Source organism: Anomaloglossus baeobatrachus, chromosome 2, assembly GCF_048569485.1.
Source record: "Anomaloglossus baeobatrachus isolate aAnoBae1 chromosome 2, aAnoBae1.hap1, whole genome shotgun sequence".
NCBI lineage: Eukaryota > Metazoa > Chordata > Amphibia > Anura > Aromobatidae > Anomaloglossus > Anomaloglossus baeobatrachus.
The window spans coordinates 1,367,103-1,384,690 of NC_134354.1; the positions used below are offsets into that span (position 1 = coordinate 1,367,103).

The window sequence follows — 17,588 nt, forward strand, 5'->3', positions numbered from 1 at the left end:
CTGTGTATGAGGTTTGTGCGGATCCCTCTGTGTCTTGATCCCGGATTCTGTGTATGAGGTTTGTGCGGATCCTTCTGTGTCTTGATCCTCGATCCCCTGTGTATGAGGTTTGTGCGGATCCCTCTGTGTCTTGATCCCGGATTCTGTGTATGTGGTTTGTGCGGATCCCTCTGTGTCTTGATCCCGGATTCTGTGTATGTGGTTTGTGCGGATCCTTCTGTGTCTTGATCCCCGGTCCTCTGTGTATGAGGGTTGTGCGGATCCCTCTGTGTCTTGATCCGGGATTCTGTGTATGCGCCTTGTACGGATCCTTCTGTGTCTTGATCCCCGGTCCTCTGTGTATGTGGCTTGTGCGGATCCCTCTGTGTCTTGATCCCAGACAGATGGGATGATGTGAGATGGGGGCTCTGGGGTCGGATGTCACGGGTGGTTTTTGTCCAGGGAGGAAGGGGTATATAAACACTAAGGGAAGGCTGATGATCAGCAGCTGGGTGGAAGGCGAGCTCCTGCTGGATCCAAAAGGGGGAGATGAGTCCAGTAGGCAAGCTCCTATAGCAATGAATGCTGCCAGCAGGGACAATGGAAAGTCAGGAGTGTTCTGTGCAGCCAGACGCTGTGACCTTCTATGGCCAGAAACCACATGACTGGGTCACACGTGACATCGAATCATCACCCCGAGACTTCTCCTCCTTAGTGACATTGGCTGGATGTTGGGGGTCATTGTCCAGCTGCAGGATTTCTCAGCATTGAGGACACCATGAATTCGGACCTCTCACCATCTCCATCTGCTGAAGTGCAGCCCTGTACTTGCCGGACCCCATCGTGCTTCCTGCGGACCCCCATCGTGCTTCCTGCGGACCCCCATCGTGCTTCCTGCGCACCCCCATCATGCTCCCTGCGGACCCCCCCATCGTGCTTCCTGGGGACCCCCCCATCGTGCTTCCTGGGGACCCCCCCATCGTGCTTCCTGCGGACCCCCATCGTGCTTCCTGCGGACCCCCATCGTGCTTCCTGGGGTCCCCCATCGTGCTTCCTGCGGACCCCCATCGTGCTCCCTGCGGACACCCATCGTGCTCCCTGCGGACACCCATCGTGTTTCCTGCGGACACCCATCGTGCTCCCTGCGGACCCCCATCGTGCTCCCTGTGGACCCCCATCGTGCTCCCTGCGGACCCCCATCGTGCTCCCTGCGGACCCCCATCGTGCTTCCTGCGGACCCCCATCGTGCTCCCTGCGGACACCCATCGTGCTCCCTGCGGACACCCATCGTGTTTCCTGCGGACACCCATCGTGCTCCCTGCGGACCCCCATCGTGCTCCCTGCGGACCCCCATCGTGCTCCCTGCGGACCCCCATCGTGCTCCCTGCGGACACCCATCGTGTTTCCTGCGGACACCCATCGTGCTCCCTGCGGACCCCCATCGTGCTCCCTGCGGACCCCCATCGTGCTCCCTGCGGACCCCCATCGTGCTTCCTGCGGACCCCCATCGTGCTTCCTGGGGACCCCCATCGTGCTTCCTACGGACCCCCATCGTGCTTCCTGCGGACCCCCATCGTGCTTCCTGCGGACCCCCCCATCGTGCTTCCTGGGGACCCCCCCATCGTGCTTCCTGGGGACCCCCCCATCGTGCTGCCTGCGGACCCCCATCGGTTTTGGAGGCGACGAGCGATCACCACATATGCATTTCTTTTTTCCCCTCACTTAGTAATTGATAGGACTGGTGGCATCTTGCTGTTTTTTCCCTTTGCCCCCACTGGCCGCGCCCCCCCAGACTCCTTACCTTCACACCATCCAATGAGGCTTTGACTTCGGGTGCCGGGGTCTGTCCAAACCTCGACTCCTGCAGCCGCTCCACCAAGAGGTAGTAGATGGCGGCGTAATGATCATAGGTGTCATTCTGCAGAGCCTGAGAGGGAGAGGAGCGTCAGTGGCGGCATAGCCGGGGGGGGAGCCACACCGGGCGGACAGTACAACCACTCACCTGCAGGGTGCGCTCTCTGTCAATACCCAGACTCTGCATGATGGCCAGGACTTGTGTGCACGGCTGAGGAGCCGGGCAGTCGGGATGTGGGAGGGGAGCATGGGGGGCCGCACCCTGGAACCACTGGTGCTGTCTGATCTGTGCAATGCTCAGCCGCTTCCCTGGATCCACCACCAGCATCCGGCGCAGCAGAGACTCGCAGTCTGGGGGCAACAGCGAAAGAGTCAGTCTCTGGGGGGGGCTCAAATACGACCAACACGTATGGCACAGGTAGCCACTGCTGGCAGTGACCACCCGACCACACAACAGCGACTACCCGACCACACAACAGCGACCACCCGACCACACAACAGCGACCACACAACAGCGACCACCCGACCACACAACAGCGACCACCCGACCCCACCACAGCGACCACCCGACCCCACCACAGCGACCACCCGACAGCACGCACCCGACCCCACCACAGCGACCACCCGACAGCACGCACCCGACCCCACCACAGCGACCACCCGACCACACAATAGCGACCACCCGACCACACAACAGCGACCACCCGACCCCACCACAGCGACCACCCGACAGCACGCACCCGACCCCACCACAGCGACCACCCGACCACACAACAGCGACCACCCGACCACACAACAGCGACCACCCGACCACACAACAGCGACCACCCGACCCCACCACAGCGAGCACGCGACAGCACGCACCCAACCCCACCACAGCGACCACACAACAGCGACCACCGACCCCACCACAGCGACCACACAACAGCGACCACCCGACCCCACCACAGCGACCACCCGACCCCACCACAGCGACCACCCGACCCCACCACAGCGACCACCCGACCCCACCACAGCAACCACCCGACCCCAGCACAGCAACCACCCGACCCCACCACAGCAACCACCCGACCCCACCACAGCAACCACCCGACCCCACCACAGCAACCACCCGACCCCACCACAGCGACCACACCACAGCAACCACCCGACCCCACCACAGCGACCACCCGACCACACAATAGCGACCACCCGACCACACAACAGCGACCACCCGACCCCACCACAGCGACCACCCGACCCCACCACAGCGACCACCCGACCACACAACAGCGACCACCCGACCACACAACAGCGACCACCCGACCACACAACAGCGACCACCCGACCCCACCACAGCGAGCACGCGACAGCACGCACCCAACCCCACCACAGCGACCACCGACCCCACCACAGCGACCACACAACAGCGACCACCCGACCCCACCACAGCGACCACCCGACCCCACCACAGCGACCACCCGACCACACAACAGTGACCACCCGACCACACAACAGCGACCACCCGACCACACAACAGCGACCACCCGACCCCACCACAGCGAGCACCCGACAGCACGCACCCAACCCCACCACAGCGACCACACAACAGCGACCACCGACCCCACCACAGCGACCACACAACAGCGACCACCCGACCCCACCACAGCGACCACACAACAGCGACCACCCGACCCCACAACAGCGACCACCGACCCCACCACAGCAACCACCCGACCCCACCACAGCGAGCACCAGACCCCACCACAGCGACCACACAACAGCGACCACCGACCCCACCACAGCGACCACCCGACAGCGAGCACCGGACCCCACCACAGCGACCACCCGACAGCACGCACCCGACCCCACCACAGCGACCACCCGACCCCACCACAGCGAGCACCTTACCCCACCACAGCGACCACCCGACCCCACCACAGCGAGCACCCGACCCCACCACAGCGACCACACAACAGCGACCACCGACCCCACCACTACGAGCACCCGACCCCACCACAGCAACCACCCAACCACAGAACAGCGACCACCCGGCCACACAACAGTGACCACCCGACCACACAACAGTGACCACCCGACCACACAACAGTGACCACCCGACCACACAACAGTGACCACCCGACCACACAACAGCGGCCACACAACAGCGACCACACAACAACGACCACACAACAGCGACCACACAACAGCGACCACCCGACCCCACAACAGCGACCACCGACCCCACCACAGCAACCACCCGACCCCACCACAGCGAGCACCAGACCCCACCACAGCGACCACACAACAGCGACCACCGACCCCACCACAGCGACCACCCGACAGCGAGCACCGGACCCCACCACAGCGACCACCCGACAGCACGCACCCGACCCCACCACAGCGACCACCCGACCCCACCACAGCGAGCACCTTACCCCACCACAGCGACCACCCGACCCCACCACAGCGAGCACCCGACCCCACCACAGCGACCACACAACAGCGACCACCGACCCCACCACTACGAGCACCCGACCCCACCACAGCAACCACCCAACCACAGAACAGCGACCACCCGGCCACACAACAGTGACCACCCGACCACACAACAGTGACCACCCGACCACACAACAGTGACCACCCGACCACACAACAGTGACCACCCGACCACACAACAGTGACCACCCGACCACACAACAGCGGCCACACAACAGCGACCACACAACAGCGACCACACAACAGCGACCACACAACAGCGACCACCCGACCACACCACAGCGACCACACAACAGCGACCACCGACCCCACCACAGCGACCACACAATAGCGACCACCGACCCCACCACAGCGACCACACAATAGCGACCACCGACCCCACCACAGCGACCACACAACAGCGACCACCCGACCACACCACAGCGACCACACAACAGCGACCACCCAATAGCGACCACCGACCCCACCACTGCGACCATCCGACTCCACCACTGCGAGCACCCGACCCCACCACTGCGAGCACCCGACCCCACCACTGCGAGCACCCGACCCCACCACTGCGACCATCCGACTCCACCACTGCGAGCACCCGACCCCACCACTGCGAGCACCCGACCCCACCACTGCGAGCACCCGACCCCACCACTGCGAGCACCCGACCACACCACTACGAGCACCCGACCACACCACAGCAACCACCCAACCACAGAACAGCGACCACCCGACCACACAACAGCGACCACCCGACCACACAACAGCGACCACCCGACCACACAACAGCGACCACCCGACCACACAACAGCGACCACCCGACCACACAACAGCGACCACCCGACCACACAACAGTGACCACCCGACCACACAACAGTGACCACCCGACCACACAACAGTGACCACCCGACCACACAACAGTGACCACCCGACCACACAACAGTGACCACCCGACCACACAACAGTGACCACCCGACCACACAACAGCGACCACCCGACCACACAACAGCGACCACCCGACCACACAACAGTGACCACCCGACCACACAACAGCGACCACCCGACCACACAACAGCGACCACCCGACCACACAACAGCGACCACCCGACCACACAACAGCGACCACCCGACCACACAACAATGACTCACCCTGAGACATGAAGTACGGGATCCGGAAACGGCCGTCCAGGACCCGCTGTCGCACGGCTGGAAGGTTTGGTCCATCGAAAGGAAACGATCCACAGAGCAAAACATACAGGACGACCCCCAAACTCTGCGCAAAAGAGACGGCACGTAAGAGGGGAGCGGGAGCTGGTGACATCACTGCATGGGTGCCGAGACATGCAAACACCGTATATATGGAAAATACCACATGGCGGGCGCCAATACATGTGCAAACACCGTGTGTACAGAGTATCCGACACCAAGGGGGTGATCTATACACATACCGTACATACAGAGTATACTACAGCGGGGGGAATAAGATATACACACCATATATACAGAGTATCCTACACACATGCCGTATACACAATGTACATCATTTACCCGCCAGATTACGTGTCCTCACCCAGACATCCAGTAGAGGGCCCTCATACTCCTTTCCCTGGAACACTTCTGGAGCAGCATAGGGGGGGCTCCCACACCAGGTGCTGAGGGGCCGACCCTCCATGTAGAAGTTACCAAACCCAAAATCTGCAGAGAAACAATAAGAAGCTCCTTACAACCTGCCATCCCCTTGTGTCATCATCCCTTATGCCCTTCTCACCAGGCCCTGTATTACCCCCCTCCTCACCAGGCGCTATGCTACCCCCTCCTCGGGGCATCTTCGCGGCACAACCCCCCCTTCCTCGGGGCATCTTCCCGGCACAACCCCCCCCTTCCTCAGGGCATCTTCCCGGCACAACCCCCCCCTTCCCCGGAGCATCTTCCCGGCACAACCCCCCCTTCCCCGGAGCATCTTCCCGGCACAACCCCCCCCTTCCCCGGGGCATCTTCCCGGCACAACGGCACAACCCCCCCCTTCCTCGGGGCATCTTCCCGGCACAACCCCCCCTTCCTCAGGGCATCTTCCCGGCACAACCCCCCCTTGCTCGGGGCATCTTCCTGGCACAACCCCCCCCCCCTTCTCGGGGCATCTTCCCGGCACAACCCCCCCCCCCCCTTCTCGGGGCATCTTCCCGGCACAACCCCCCCCTTCCTCAGGGCATCTTCCCGGCACAACCCCCCCCTTGCTCGGGGCATCTTCCTGGCACAACCCCCCCCTTCTCGGGGCATCTTCCCGGCACAACCCCCCCTTCTCGGGGCATCTTCCCGGCACAACCCCCCCCCTTCCTCGGGGCATCTTCCTGGCACATTCCCCCCCCTCCTCGGGGCATCTTCCCGACACAATCCCCCCCTCCTCGGGGAATCTTCCCGACACAACCCCCCCCTCCTCGGGGCATCTTCCCGACACAATCCCCCCCTCCTCGGGGCATCTTCCCGGCACAATCCCCCCTTCTCGGTTGGGGCCTGCCCTCTCTGCACCTGCGGCTTACCGGCCAGCTTCACGTCCATGCCCTCGCTCAGCAGCAGGTTCTCGGTCTTTAGGTCTCGGTGGACGATGTTCTGGGAGTGACAATACTCCACGGCAGACAGGATCTGCAGGAATTTGACCCGAGCCTCCTCCTCGGAGAGACGCCCGCGAATGGTCAGGTAATCTGCAGAACACAGAGAGGTCAGATCACCGCACAAACTAGGTCTGCACCCCCAGTAACACCGGTGCCGCACTCACCAAAGAGCTCCCCGTTTCTGGCGTATTCTGTGACTATATAAATCATGTCTTTGGTCTCCATCACCTACAACACAAGAGAAGATTAATGGCCATGAGGGGCGCAGTATATGGGGGGCTCAACTGAGGTCAATGAGGGGCGCAGTATATAGAGGGGGGTCATCTGAGGTCAATGAGGGGCGAAGTATATGTGGTGGTCATCTGAGGTCAATGAGTATATGGAGGGAGTGATCTGAGGACAGTGAGGGGCACAGAATATGGTATGCGCCATCTGAGGTCAATGAGGGGCACAATATATGGACGGGGGGGGGTCATCTGAGAAAGGCGAGGAGCGCAGTATATGGTAAGGGTCATCTGAGGGGGTAGTGGGGGTAAATTTTAGGACAGCGAGGGGCGAAGGTGGGGTCATCTGAAGACATTAAGGGACGCAGTATATGGGGGTCATCTGAGGATAGTGAGGAGCACATAATATGGTATGCGTCATCTGATGTCAATGAGGAGTGCAGTATATGGAGGGAGGGGTCATCTGAGGAAGCTGAGGGGCACAGTATATGGTATGGGTCATCTGAGCATGGCGAGGGGTGCTGTATAGGGGGGGGGTAACTGGAGGACAGCAAAAGGCGCAGTATATGGTATGGGTCATCTGAGAATGGCGAGGGGCGCTGTATATGGGGGGGGTAACTGAGGACAACGAGGGGCACAGTATATGGAGCAGTCATATGAGGACGGTGAGGGACGCAATATATGGGGGGTAATCTAGGGACAACGAGGGGCTCAGTATATGGAGTGGCCATCTGAGGACGCGGAGGGACGCAATATATGGTGGGTAATCTGAGGACAGCAATACAGTGTATGGGAGGGGGGGGGGGGGGTCATCTGAAAACAATGAGGGGTGCAGTATATGGGGGTCATCTGAGGATAATGAGAGGTGCACTATATGGGGGGGAGATCATCTGAGGATGGGGAGTGGCGCAGTATATGGAGGGGGATCATCTGAGGATTGGGAGGAGTGGGATATATGGGAGGGGTCATCTGAGAATGGGGAGGGGTGCAGTATATGGGAGGGGTCATCTGAGGACAGTGAAGGGCGTAGTATATGGGAAGGTCATCTGAGGATAGCGAGGGGCGCAGTATATGAAAGGGGTCATCTGAGGACAGTGAAGGGTGCAGTATATGGGAAGGTCATCTGAGGACAGTGAAGGGCGCAGTATATGGGAAGGTCATCTGAGGATAGCGAGGGGCACAGTATATGGGGGGGGGGGGTCATCTGAGGTCAATGAGGAGTGCAGTATACAGAGGGGGGGTCATCTGACATCAATGAGGGGCGCAGTATGTGGGGGGGGTTCATTTGAGATCAATGAGGGGTGAAGTATATGGAGGGGGTCATCTATGGATGGCAAGGAGCACAGTATATAGGGGGGTATCTAAGAACAATGAGGGACTCAGTATATGGGTGGGGTCCCCTAAGAACAGTATATAGGGCAGGTCACCTGAGGTCAATGAGGGGCAAAGCATATTGAGAAAGTCATATGAGGACAATTGGGGGGCGTAGTATATGGGGGGGGGTCATCTGAGGACGGCGAGGGGCGCAGTATATGGGGAAAGTCATCTGAGGACAATGAGGGGCGCAGTATATATGAGGGGTCATCTGAGGACAGTGAAGGGCGTAGTATATGGGAGGGGTCATCTGAGGTCAATAAGGGGCGCAGTATATAGGAGGGGTCATCAGAGGACAGTGAAGGGTGCAGTATATGGGGGGGGTCATATGAGGAAGGTGAGGGTGCAGTATATGGGGGGTCATCTGAGAACAGTGAAGGGCGTAGTATATAGGAGGGGTCATCTGAGGTCAATAAGGAGAGCAGTATATAGGAGGGGTCATCAGAGGACAGTGAAGGGCGCAGTATATGGGGGGGTTCATCTGAGGACAGTGAAGGGCGCAGTATATGGGAGGGTCATCTGAGGACAGTGAAGGGCACAGTATATGAAAGGGGTCATCTGAGGACAGTGAAGGGCGCAGTATATGGGAGGGGTCATCTGAGGACAGTGAAGGGCGCAGTATATGGGAGGGGTCATCTGAGGACAGTGAAGGGCACAGTATATGAAAGGGGTCATCTGAGGACAGTGAAGGGCGCAGTATATGGGAGGGGTCATCTGAGGACAGTGAAGGGCGAAGTATATGGGAGGGGTCATCTGAGGACAGTGAAGGGCACAGTATATGAAAGGGGTCATCTGAGGACAGTGAAGGGTGCAGTATATGGGGGGTCATCTGAGGACAGTGAAGGGCGCAGTATATGGGAGGGGTCATCTGAGGACAGTGAAGGGCACAGTATATGAAAGGGGTCATCAGAGGACAGTGAAGGGCGCAGTATATGGGGGGTCATCTGAGGACAGTGAAGGGCGCAGTATATGGGGGGTCATCTGAGGACAGTGAAGGGCGCAGTATAGTCATCTGAGGACAGTGAAGGGCGCAGTATATGGGGGGTCATCTGAGGACAGTGAAGGGCGCAGTGTATGGGCGGGGTCATCTGAGGATAGTGAAGGGCGCAGTATATGGGAGGGGTCATCTGAGGACAGTGAAGGGCGCAGTATATGGGAGGGGTCATCTGAGGACAGTGAAGGGCACAGTATATGAAAGGGGTCATCTGAGGACAGTGAAGGGCGCAGTATATGGGAGGGGTCATCTGAGGACAATGAAGGGCGCAGTATATGGGAGGGGTCATCTGAGGACAGTGAAGGGCGCAGTATATGGGGGGTCATCTGAGGACAGTGAAGGGCGCAGTATATGAGCGGGGTCATCTGAGGACAGTGAAGGGCGCAGTGTATGGGCGGGGTCATCTGAGGACAGTGAAGGGCGCAGTATATGGGAGGGGTCATCAGAGGACAGTGAAGGGCGCAGTATATGGGGAGGGGTCATCTGAGGAAGGTGAGGGTGCAGTATATGGGGGGTCATCTGAGGACAGTGAAGGGCGCAGTATATGGGGAGGAGTCATCTGAGGACAGTGAAGGGCGCAGTATATGGGAGGGGTCATCTGAGGACAGTGAAGGGCGCAGTATATGGGAGGGGTCTTCTGAGGAAGGTGAGGGTGCAGTATATGGGGGGTCATCTGAGGTCAATAAGGAGAGCAGTATATAGGAGGGGTCATCTGAGGACAGTGAAGGGCGCAGTATATAGGAGGGGTCATCTGAGGACAGTGAAGGGCGCAGTATATGGGGGGTCATCTGAGGACAGTGAAGGGCGCAGTATATGGGGGGTCATCTGAGGACAGTGAAGGGCGCAGTATATGGGGGGTCATCTGAGGACAGTGAAGGGCGCAGTATATGGGGGGTCATCTGAGGACAGTGAAGGGCGCAGTATATGGGGGGTCATCTGAGGACAGTGAAGGGCGCAGTATATGGGGGGTCATCTGAGGACAGTGAAGGGCGCAGTATATGGGAGGGGTCATCTGAGGACAGTGAAGGGCGCAGTATATGGGAGGGGTCATCTGAGGACAGTGAAGGGCGCAGTATATGGGGGGGTCATCTGAGGACAGTGAAGGGCGCAGTATATGGGGGGTCATCTGAGGACAGTGAAGGGCGCAGTATATGGGGGGTCATCTGAGGACAGTGAAGGGCGCAGTATATGGGAGGGGTCATCTGAGGACAGTGAAGGGCGCAGTATATGGGGGGTCATCTGAGGACAGGCCTAGACTCACCTGGTAGAGGCGGATGATGTTAGGGTGGCGCAGGCGTTTCATGATCTGGACTTCCCTGTAGATCTTCTCCAGGTTGACGAGGTCCAGTCGTGTTTTATCAATGATTTTAATGGCGACCTGAGAGATGATGAATGGTGAGAACTGGCGACGATATAGTCTGCACCCCCTTAACCCCCCCACGACTTCTGTCACCCCAATACCTGCGTATTAGTCACTCGGTGCCTCGCCAGTTTCACCACTGCGAAGTTGCCCTTCCCAAGTGTCCTTCCAATGTCGTAAAACCCAACACGGAGAGGTCTACGAGTGGTGCTGCCCGACGCACAGACGTCCATGAGAATCACCATGCTGCAACAGGGAGGGAGACAGTGAGGGGCGTCACACATGGGAGCTGGTGCGGCCGGGGTGTCAGAGAACATGAGGGGGAAGATTCGGGGGCGTCTCTCTCCGTCCCCGTGTATCGGGCGTCTCTCTCAGTCCCAGTGTATCGGGCGTCTCTCTCCGTCCCCGTGTATCGGGCGTCTCTCTCCGTCCCCGTGTATCGGGCGTCTCTCTCCGTCCCCCGTGTATCGGGCGTCTCTCTCCGTCCCCCGTGTATCGGGCGTCTCTCTCTCTCTCTCTCTCTCAGTCCCCGTGTATCGGGGCGTCTCTCTCTCTCTCTCAGTCCCCGTGTATCGGGCGTCTCTCTCTCTCTCTCTCAGTCCCCGTGTATCGGGCGTCTCTCTCTCTCTCAGTCCCCGTGTATCGGGCGTCTCTCTCTCTCTCTCTCAGTCCCCGTGTATCGGGCGTCTCTCTCTCTCAGTCCCCGTGTATCGGGTGTCTCTCTCTCTCTCTCAGTCCCCCGTGTATCGGGCGTCTCTCTCTCTCTCAGTCCCCGTGTATCGGGCGTCTCTCTCAGTCCCCGTGTATCGGGCGTCTCTCTCTCTCTCTCAGTCCCCGTGTATCGGGCGTCTCTCTCTCTCTCAGTCCCCGTGTATCGGGCGTCTCTCTCTCTCTCTCTCAGTCCCCGTGTATCGGGCGTCTCTCTCTCTCAGTCCCCGTGTATCGGGGCGTCTCTCTCTCTCAGTCCCCGTGTATCGGGTGTCTCTCTCTCTCTCTCAGTCCCCGTGTATCGGGCGTCTCTCTCTCTCAGTCCCCGTGTATCGGGCGTCTCTCTCTCTCTCAGTCCCCGTGTATCGGGCGTCTCTCTCTCTCTCAGTCCCCGTGTATCGGGCGTCTCTCTCTCTCTCAGTCCCCGTGTATCGGGCGTCTCTCTCTCTCTCTCTCAGTCCCCGTGTATCGGGCGTCTCTCTCTCTCAGTCCCCGTGTATCGGGCGTCTCTCTCTCTCAGTCCCCGTGTATCGGGCGTCTCTCTCTCTCAGTCCCCGTGTATCGGGCGTCTCTCTCTCTCAGTCCCCGTGTATCGGGCGTCTCTCTCTCTCTCAGTCCCCGTGTATCGGGCGTCTCTCTCTCTCAGTCCCCGTGTATCGGGCGTCTCGCTCTCTCTCAGTCCCCGTGTATCGGGCGTCTCTCTCTCTCTCTCAGTCCCCGTGTATCGGGCGTCTCTCTCTCTCAGTCCCCGTGTATCGGGCGTCTCGCTCTCTCTCAGTCCCCGTGTATCGGGCGTCTCGCTCTCTCTCAGTCCCCGTGTATCGGGCGTCTCGCTCTCTCAGTCCCCGTGTATCGGGTGTCTCTCTCTCTCTCTCAGTCCCCGTGTATCGGGCGTCTCTCTCTCTCAGTCCCCGTGTATCGGGCGTCTCTCTCTCTCTCAGTCCCCGTGTATCGGGCGTCTCTCTCTCTCTCAGTCCCCGTGTATCGGGCGTCTCTCTCTCTCTCTCTCAGTCCCCGTGTATCGGGCGTCTCTCTCTCTCTCAGTCCCCGTGTATCGGGCGTCTCTCTCTCTCTCTCAGTCCCCGTGTATCGGGCGTCTCTCTCTCTCTCAGTCCCCGTGTATCGGGCGTCTCTCTCTCTCTCTCTCAGTCCCCGTGTATCGGGCGTCTCTCTCTCTCTCTCTCTCTCTCTCTCAGTCCCCGTGTATCGGGTGTCTCTCTCTCTCAGTCCCCGTGTATCGGGCGTCTCTCTCTCTCAGTCCCCGTGTATCGGGCGTCTCTCTCTCTCTCAGTCCCCGTGTATCGGGCGTCTCTCTCTCTCTCTCTCAGTCCCCGTGTATCGGGCGTCTCTCTCTCTCTCTCTCAGTCCCCGTGTATCGGGCGTCTCTCTCTCTCAGTCCCCGTGTATCGGGTGTCTCTCTCTCTCTCTCAGTCCCCGTGTATCGGGCGTCTCTCTCTCTCAGTCCCCGTGTATCGGGCGTCTCTCTCTCTCTCAGTCCCCGTGTATCGGGCGTCTCTCTCTCTCTCTCTCAGTCCCCGTGTATCGGGCGTCTCTCTCTCTCTCTCTCAGTCCCCGTGTATCGGGCGTCTCTCTCTCTCTCTCTCAGTCCCCGTGTATCGGGCGTCTCTCTCTCTCTCTCTCAGTCCCCGTGTATCGGGCGTCTCTCTCTCTCTCTCTCAGTCCCCGTGTATCGGGCGTCTCTCTCTCTCAGTCCCCGTGTATCGGGCGTCTCTCTCTCTCTCAGTCCCCGTGTATCGGGCGTCTCTCTCTCTCAGTCCCCGTGTATCGGGCGTCTCGCTCTCTCTCAGTCCCCGTGTATCGGGCGTCTCTCTCTCTCTCTCTCTCAGTCCCCGTGTATCGGGCGTCTCTCTCTCTCTCTCTCTCAGTCCCCGTGTATCGGGCGTCTCTCTCTCTCAGTCCCCGTGTATCGGGCGTCTCGCTCTCTCTCAGTCCCCGTGTATCGGGCGTCTCGCTCTCTCTCAGTCCCCGTGTATCGGGCGTCTCGCTCTCTCTCAGTCCCCGTGTATCGGGCGTCTCGCTCTCTCTCAGTCCCCGTGTATCGGGCGTCTCGCTCTCTCTCAGTCCCCGTGTATCGGGCGTCTCGCTCTCTCTCAGTCCCCGTGTATCGGGCGTCTCTCTCTCTCTCTCAGTCCCCGTGTATCGGGCGTCTCTCTCTCAGTCCCCGTGTATCGGGCGTCTCTCTCTCTCTCTCAGTCCCCGTGTATCGGGCGTCTCTCTCTCAGTCCCCGTGTATCGGGCGTCTCTATCTCTCTCTCAGTCCCCGTGTATCGGGCGTCTCTCTCTCTCAGTCCCCGTGTATCGGGCGTCTCTCTCTCTCTCAGTCCCCGTGTATCGGGCGTCTCTCTCTCTCTCAGTCCCCGTGTATCGGGCGTCTCTCTCTCTCTCTCAGTCCCCGTGTATCGGGCGTCTCTCTCTCTCTCTCTCAGTCCCCGTGTATCGGGCGTCTCTCTCTCAGTCCCCGTGTATCGGGCGTCTCTCTCTCTCTCAGTCCCCGTGTATCGGGCGTCTCTCTCTCTCTCAGTCCCCGTGTATCGGGCGTCTCTCTCTCTCTCAGTCCCCGTGTATCGGGCGTCTCTCTCTCTCTCTCTCAGTCCCCGTGTATCGGGCGTCTCTCTCTCTCTCAGTCCCCGTGTATCGGGCGTCTCTCTCTCTCTCTCTCAGTCCCCGTGTATCGGGCGTCTCTCTCTCTCTCTCTCAGTCCCCGTGTATCGGGCGTCTCTCTCTCAGTCCCCGTGTATCGGGCGTCTCTCTCTCTCTCAGTCCCCGTGTATCGGGCGTCTCTCTCTCAGTCCCCGTGTATCGGGCGTCTCTCTCTCTCAGTTCCCGTGTATCGGGCGTCTCTCTCTCTCAGTCCCCGTGTATCGGGCGTCTCTCTCTCTCTCAGTCCCCGTGTATCGGGCGTCTCTCTCTCTCTCAGTCCCCGTGTATCGGGCGTCTCTCTCTCTCTCAGTCCCCGTGTATCGGGCGACTCTCTCTCAGTCCCCGTGTATCGGGCGTCTCTCTCTCAGTCCCCGTGTATCGGGCGTGTCTCTCTCTCTCTCAGTCCCCGTGTTTCGGGCGTCTCTCTCTCAGTCCCCGTGTATCGGGCGTGTCTCTCTCTCTCTCAGTCCCCGTGTATCGGGCGTCTCTCTCAGTCCCCGTGTATCGGGCGTCTCTCTCAGTCCCCGTGTATCGGGCGTCTCTCTCAGTCCCCGTGTATCGGGCGTCTCTCTCAGTCCCCGTGTATCGGGCGTCTCTCTCAGTCCCCGTGTATCGGGCGTCTCTCTCAGTCCCCGTGTATCGGGCGTCTCTCTCAATCCCCGTGTATCGGGCGTCTCTCTCTCTCTCAGTCCCCGTGTATCGGGCGTCTCTCTCTCTCTCTCTCAGTCCCCGTGTATCGGGCGTCTCTCTCTCTCTCAGTCCCCGTGTATCGGGCGTCTCTCTCTCTCTCAGTCCCCGTGTATCGGGCGTCTCTCTCTCTCTCTCAGTCCCCGTGTATCGGGCGTCTCTCTCTCAGTCCCCGTGTATCGGGCGTCTCTCTCTCTCTCAGTCCCCGTGTATCGGGCGTCTCTCTCTCTCTCAGTCCCCGTGTATCGGGCGTCTCTCTCTCTCTCTCTCAGTCCCCGTGTATCGGGCGTCTCTCTCTCTCTCAGTTCCCGTGTATCGGGCGTCTCTCTCTCTCTCTCAGTTCCCGTGTATCGGGCGTCTCTCTCTCTCTCTCTCTCAGTCCCCGTGTATCGGGCGTCTCTCTCTCTCTCAGTCCCCGTGTATCGGGCGTCTCTCTCTCTCTCAGTCCCCGTGTATCGGGCGTCTCTCTCTCTCTCAGTCCCCGTGTATCGGGCGTCTCTCTCTCTCTCAGTCCCCGTGTATCGGGCGTCTCTCTCTCTCTCTCAGTCCCCGTGTATCGGGCGTCTCTCTCTCTCTCAGTCCCCGTGTATCGGGCGTCTCTCTCTCTCTCTCAGTCCCCGTGTATCGGGCGTCTCTCTCTCTCTCTCAGTCCCCGTGTATCGGGCGTCTCTCTCTCTCTCTCTCAGTCCCCGTGTATCGGGCGTCTCTCTCTCTCAGTCCCCGTGTATCGGGCGTCTCTCTCTCTCTCTCAGTTCCCGTGTATCGGGCGTCTCTCTCTCAGTTCCCGTGTATCGGGCGTCTCTCTCTCTCTCAGTTCCCGTGTATCGGGCGTCTCTCTCTCTCTCTCAGTCCCCGTGTATCGGGCGTCTCTCTCTCTCTCAGTCCCCGTGTATCGGGCGTCTCTCTCTCTCAGTCCCCGTGTATCGGGCGTCTCGCTCTCTCTCAGTCCCCGTGTATCGGGCGTCTCGCTCTCTCTCAGTCCCCGTGTATCGGGCGTCTCGCTCTCTCTCAGTCCCCGTGTATCGGGCGTCTCGCTCTCTCTCAGTCCCCGTGTATCGGGCGTCTCGCTCTCTCTCAGTCCCCGTGTATCGGGCGTCTCGCTCTCTCTCAGTCCCCGTGTATCGGGCGTCTCGCTCTCTCTCAGTCCCCGTGTATCGGGCGTCTCGCTCTCTCTCAGTCCCCGTGTATCGGGCGTCTCGCTCTCTCTCAGTCCCCGTGTATCGGGCGTCTCGCTCTCTCTCAGTCCCCGTGTATCGGGCGTCTCGCTCTCTCTCAGTCCCCGTGTATCGGGCGTCTCGCTCTCTCTCAGTCCCCGTGTATCGGGCGTCTCGCTCTCTCTCAGTCCCCGTGTATCGGGCGTCTCTCTCTCTCTCTCTCAGTCCCCGTGTATCGGGCGTCTCTCTCTCTCTCTCAGTCCCCGTGTATCGGGCGTCTCTCTCTCGCTCAGTCCCCGTGTATCGGGCGTCTCTCTCTCAGTCCCCGTGTATCGGGCGTCTCTCTCTCAGTCCCCGTGTATCGGGCGTCTCTCTCTCAGTCCCCGTGTATCGGGCGTCTCTCTCTCAGTCCCCGTGTATCGGGCGTCTCTCTCTCTCTCTCTCAGTCCCCGTGTATCGGGCGTCTCTCTCTCTCTCTCAGTCCCCGTGTATCGGGCGTCTCTCTCTCAGTCCCCGTGTATCGGGCGTCTCTCTCTCAGTCCCCGTGTATCGGGCGTCTCTCTCTCTCTCAGTCCCCGTGTATCGGGCGTCTCTCTCTCTCTCAGTCCCCGTGTATCGGGCGTCTCTCTCTCTCTCAGTCCCCGTGTATCGGGCGTCTCTCTCTCTCTCAGTCCCCGTGTATCGGGCGTCTCGCTCTCTCTCAGTCCCCGTGTATCGGGCGTCTCTCTCTCTCTCTCAGTCCCCGTGTATCGGGCGTCTCTCTCTCTCTCAGTCCCCGTGTATCGGGCGTCTCTCTCTCTCTCAGTCCCCGTGTATCGGGCGTCTCTCTCTCTCTCTCAGTCCCCGTGTATCGGGCGTCTCTCTCAGTCCCCGTGTATCGGGCGTCTCTCTCAGTCCCCGTGTATCGGGCGTCTCTCTCAGTCCCCGTGTATCGGGCGTCTCTCTCAGTCCCCGTGTATCGGGCGTCTCTCTCAGTCCCCGTGTATCGGGCGTCTCTCTCAGTCCCCGTGTATCGGGCGTCTCTCTCAGTCCCCGTGTATCGGGCGTCTCTCTCAGTCCCCGTGTATCGGGCGTCTCTCTCAGTCCCCGTGTATCGGGCGTCTCGCTCTCTCAGCCTCAGTCCCAGTGTTTGAGTGTCTCTATCAGTACCCTTGTATATCTTACCTGTCTCTGTCCTGGGGGGTTTCTCCTCTCAGTCCCGGGTGTTTTCCTCTCAGTCCCGGGTGTTTTCCTCTCAGTCCCGGGTGTTTTCCCCCTCAGTCCCGGGTGTTTTCCCCTCAGTCCCGGGTGTTTTCCTCTCAGTCCCGGGTGTTTTCCTCTCAGTCCCGGGTGTTTTCCTCTCAGTCCCGGGTGTTTTCCTCTCAGTCCCGGGTGTTTTCCTCTCAGTCCCGGGTGTTTTCCCCTCAGTCCCGGGTGTTTTCCCCTCAGTCCCGGGTGTTTTCCCCTCAGTCCCGGGTGTTTTCCCCTCAGTCCCGGGTGTTTTCCCCTCAGTCCCGGGTGTTTTCCTCTCAGTCC

At 60.1% G+C, this 17,588-nt stretch overlaps 1 protein-coding gene across 2 annotated transcripts in view; it reads right to left on the minus strand.

Moving 5' to 3' along the window:
- Positions 1-17,338, minus strand: part of SIK1 (salt inducible kinase 1) — a 38,045-nt gene extending 20,707 nt beyond the window's left edge. The window contains exons 1-9 of one of the 2 annotated variants that reach the window (XM_075334813.1): positions 17,238-17,338; positions 10,965-11,109; positions 10,765-10,881; positions 7,076-7,139; positions 6,840-7,001; positions 5,873-5,997; positions 5,452-5,575; positions 1,982-2,184; positions 1,781-1,906 (exon numbers count right to left, since the gene is read on the minus strand). In XM_075334813.1, coding sequence (XP_075190928.1) covers positions 1,781-1,906; positions 1,982-2,184; positions 5,452-5,575; positions 5,873-5,997; positions 6,840-7,001; positions 7,076-7,139; positions 10,765-10,881; positions 10,965-11,108 — 1,065 coding nt within the window. In that variant the 5' untranslated portion in view covers position 11,109; positions 17,238-17,338. The remainder of the gene's footprint in view (positions 1-1,780; positions 1,907-1,981; positions 2,185-5,451; positions 5,576-5,872; positions 5,998-6,839; positions 7,002-7,075; positions 7,140-10,764; positions 10,882-10,964; positions 11,110-17,237) is intronic. The other variant, XM_075334812.1, reaches the window with a different exon arrangement.
- Positions 17,339-17,588: the final 250 nt, after the last annotated feature.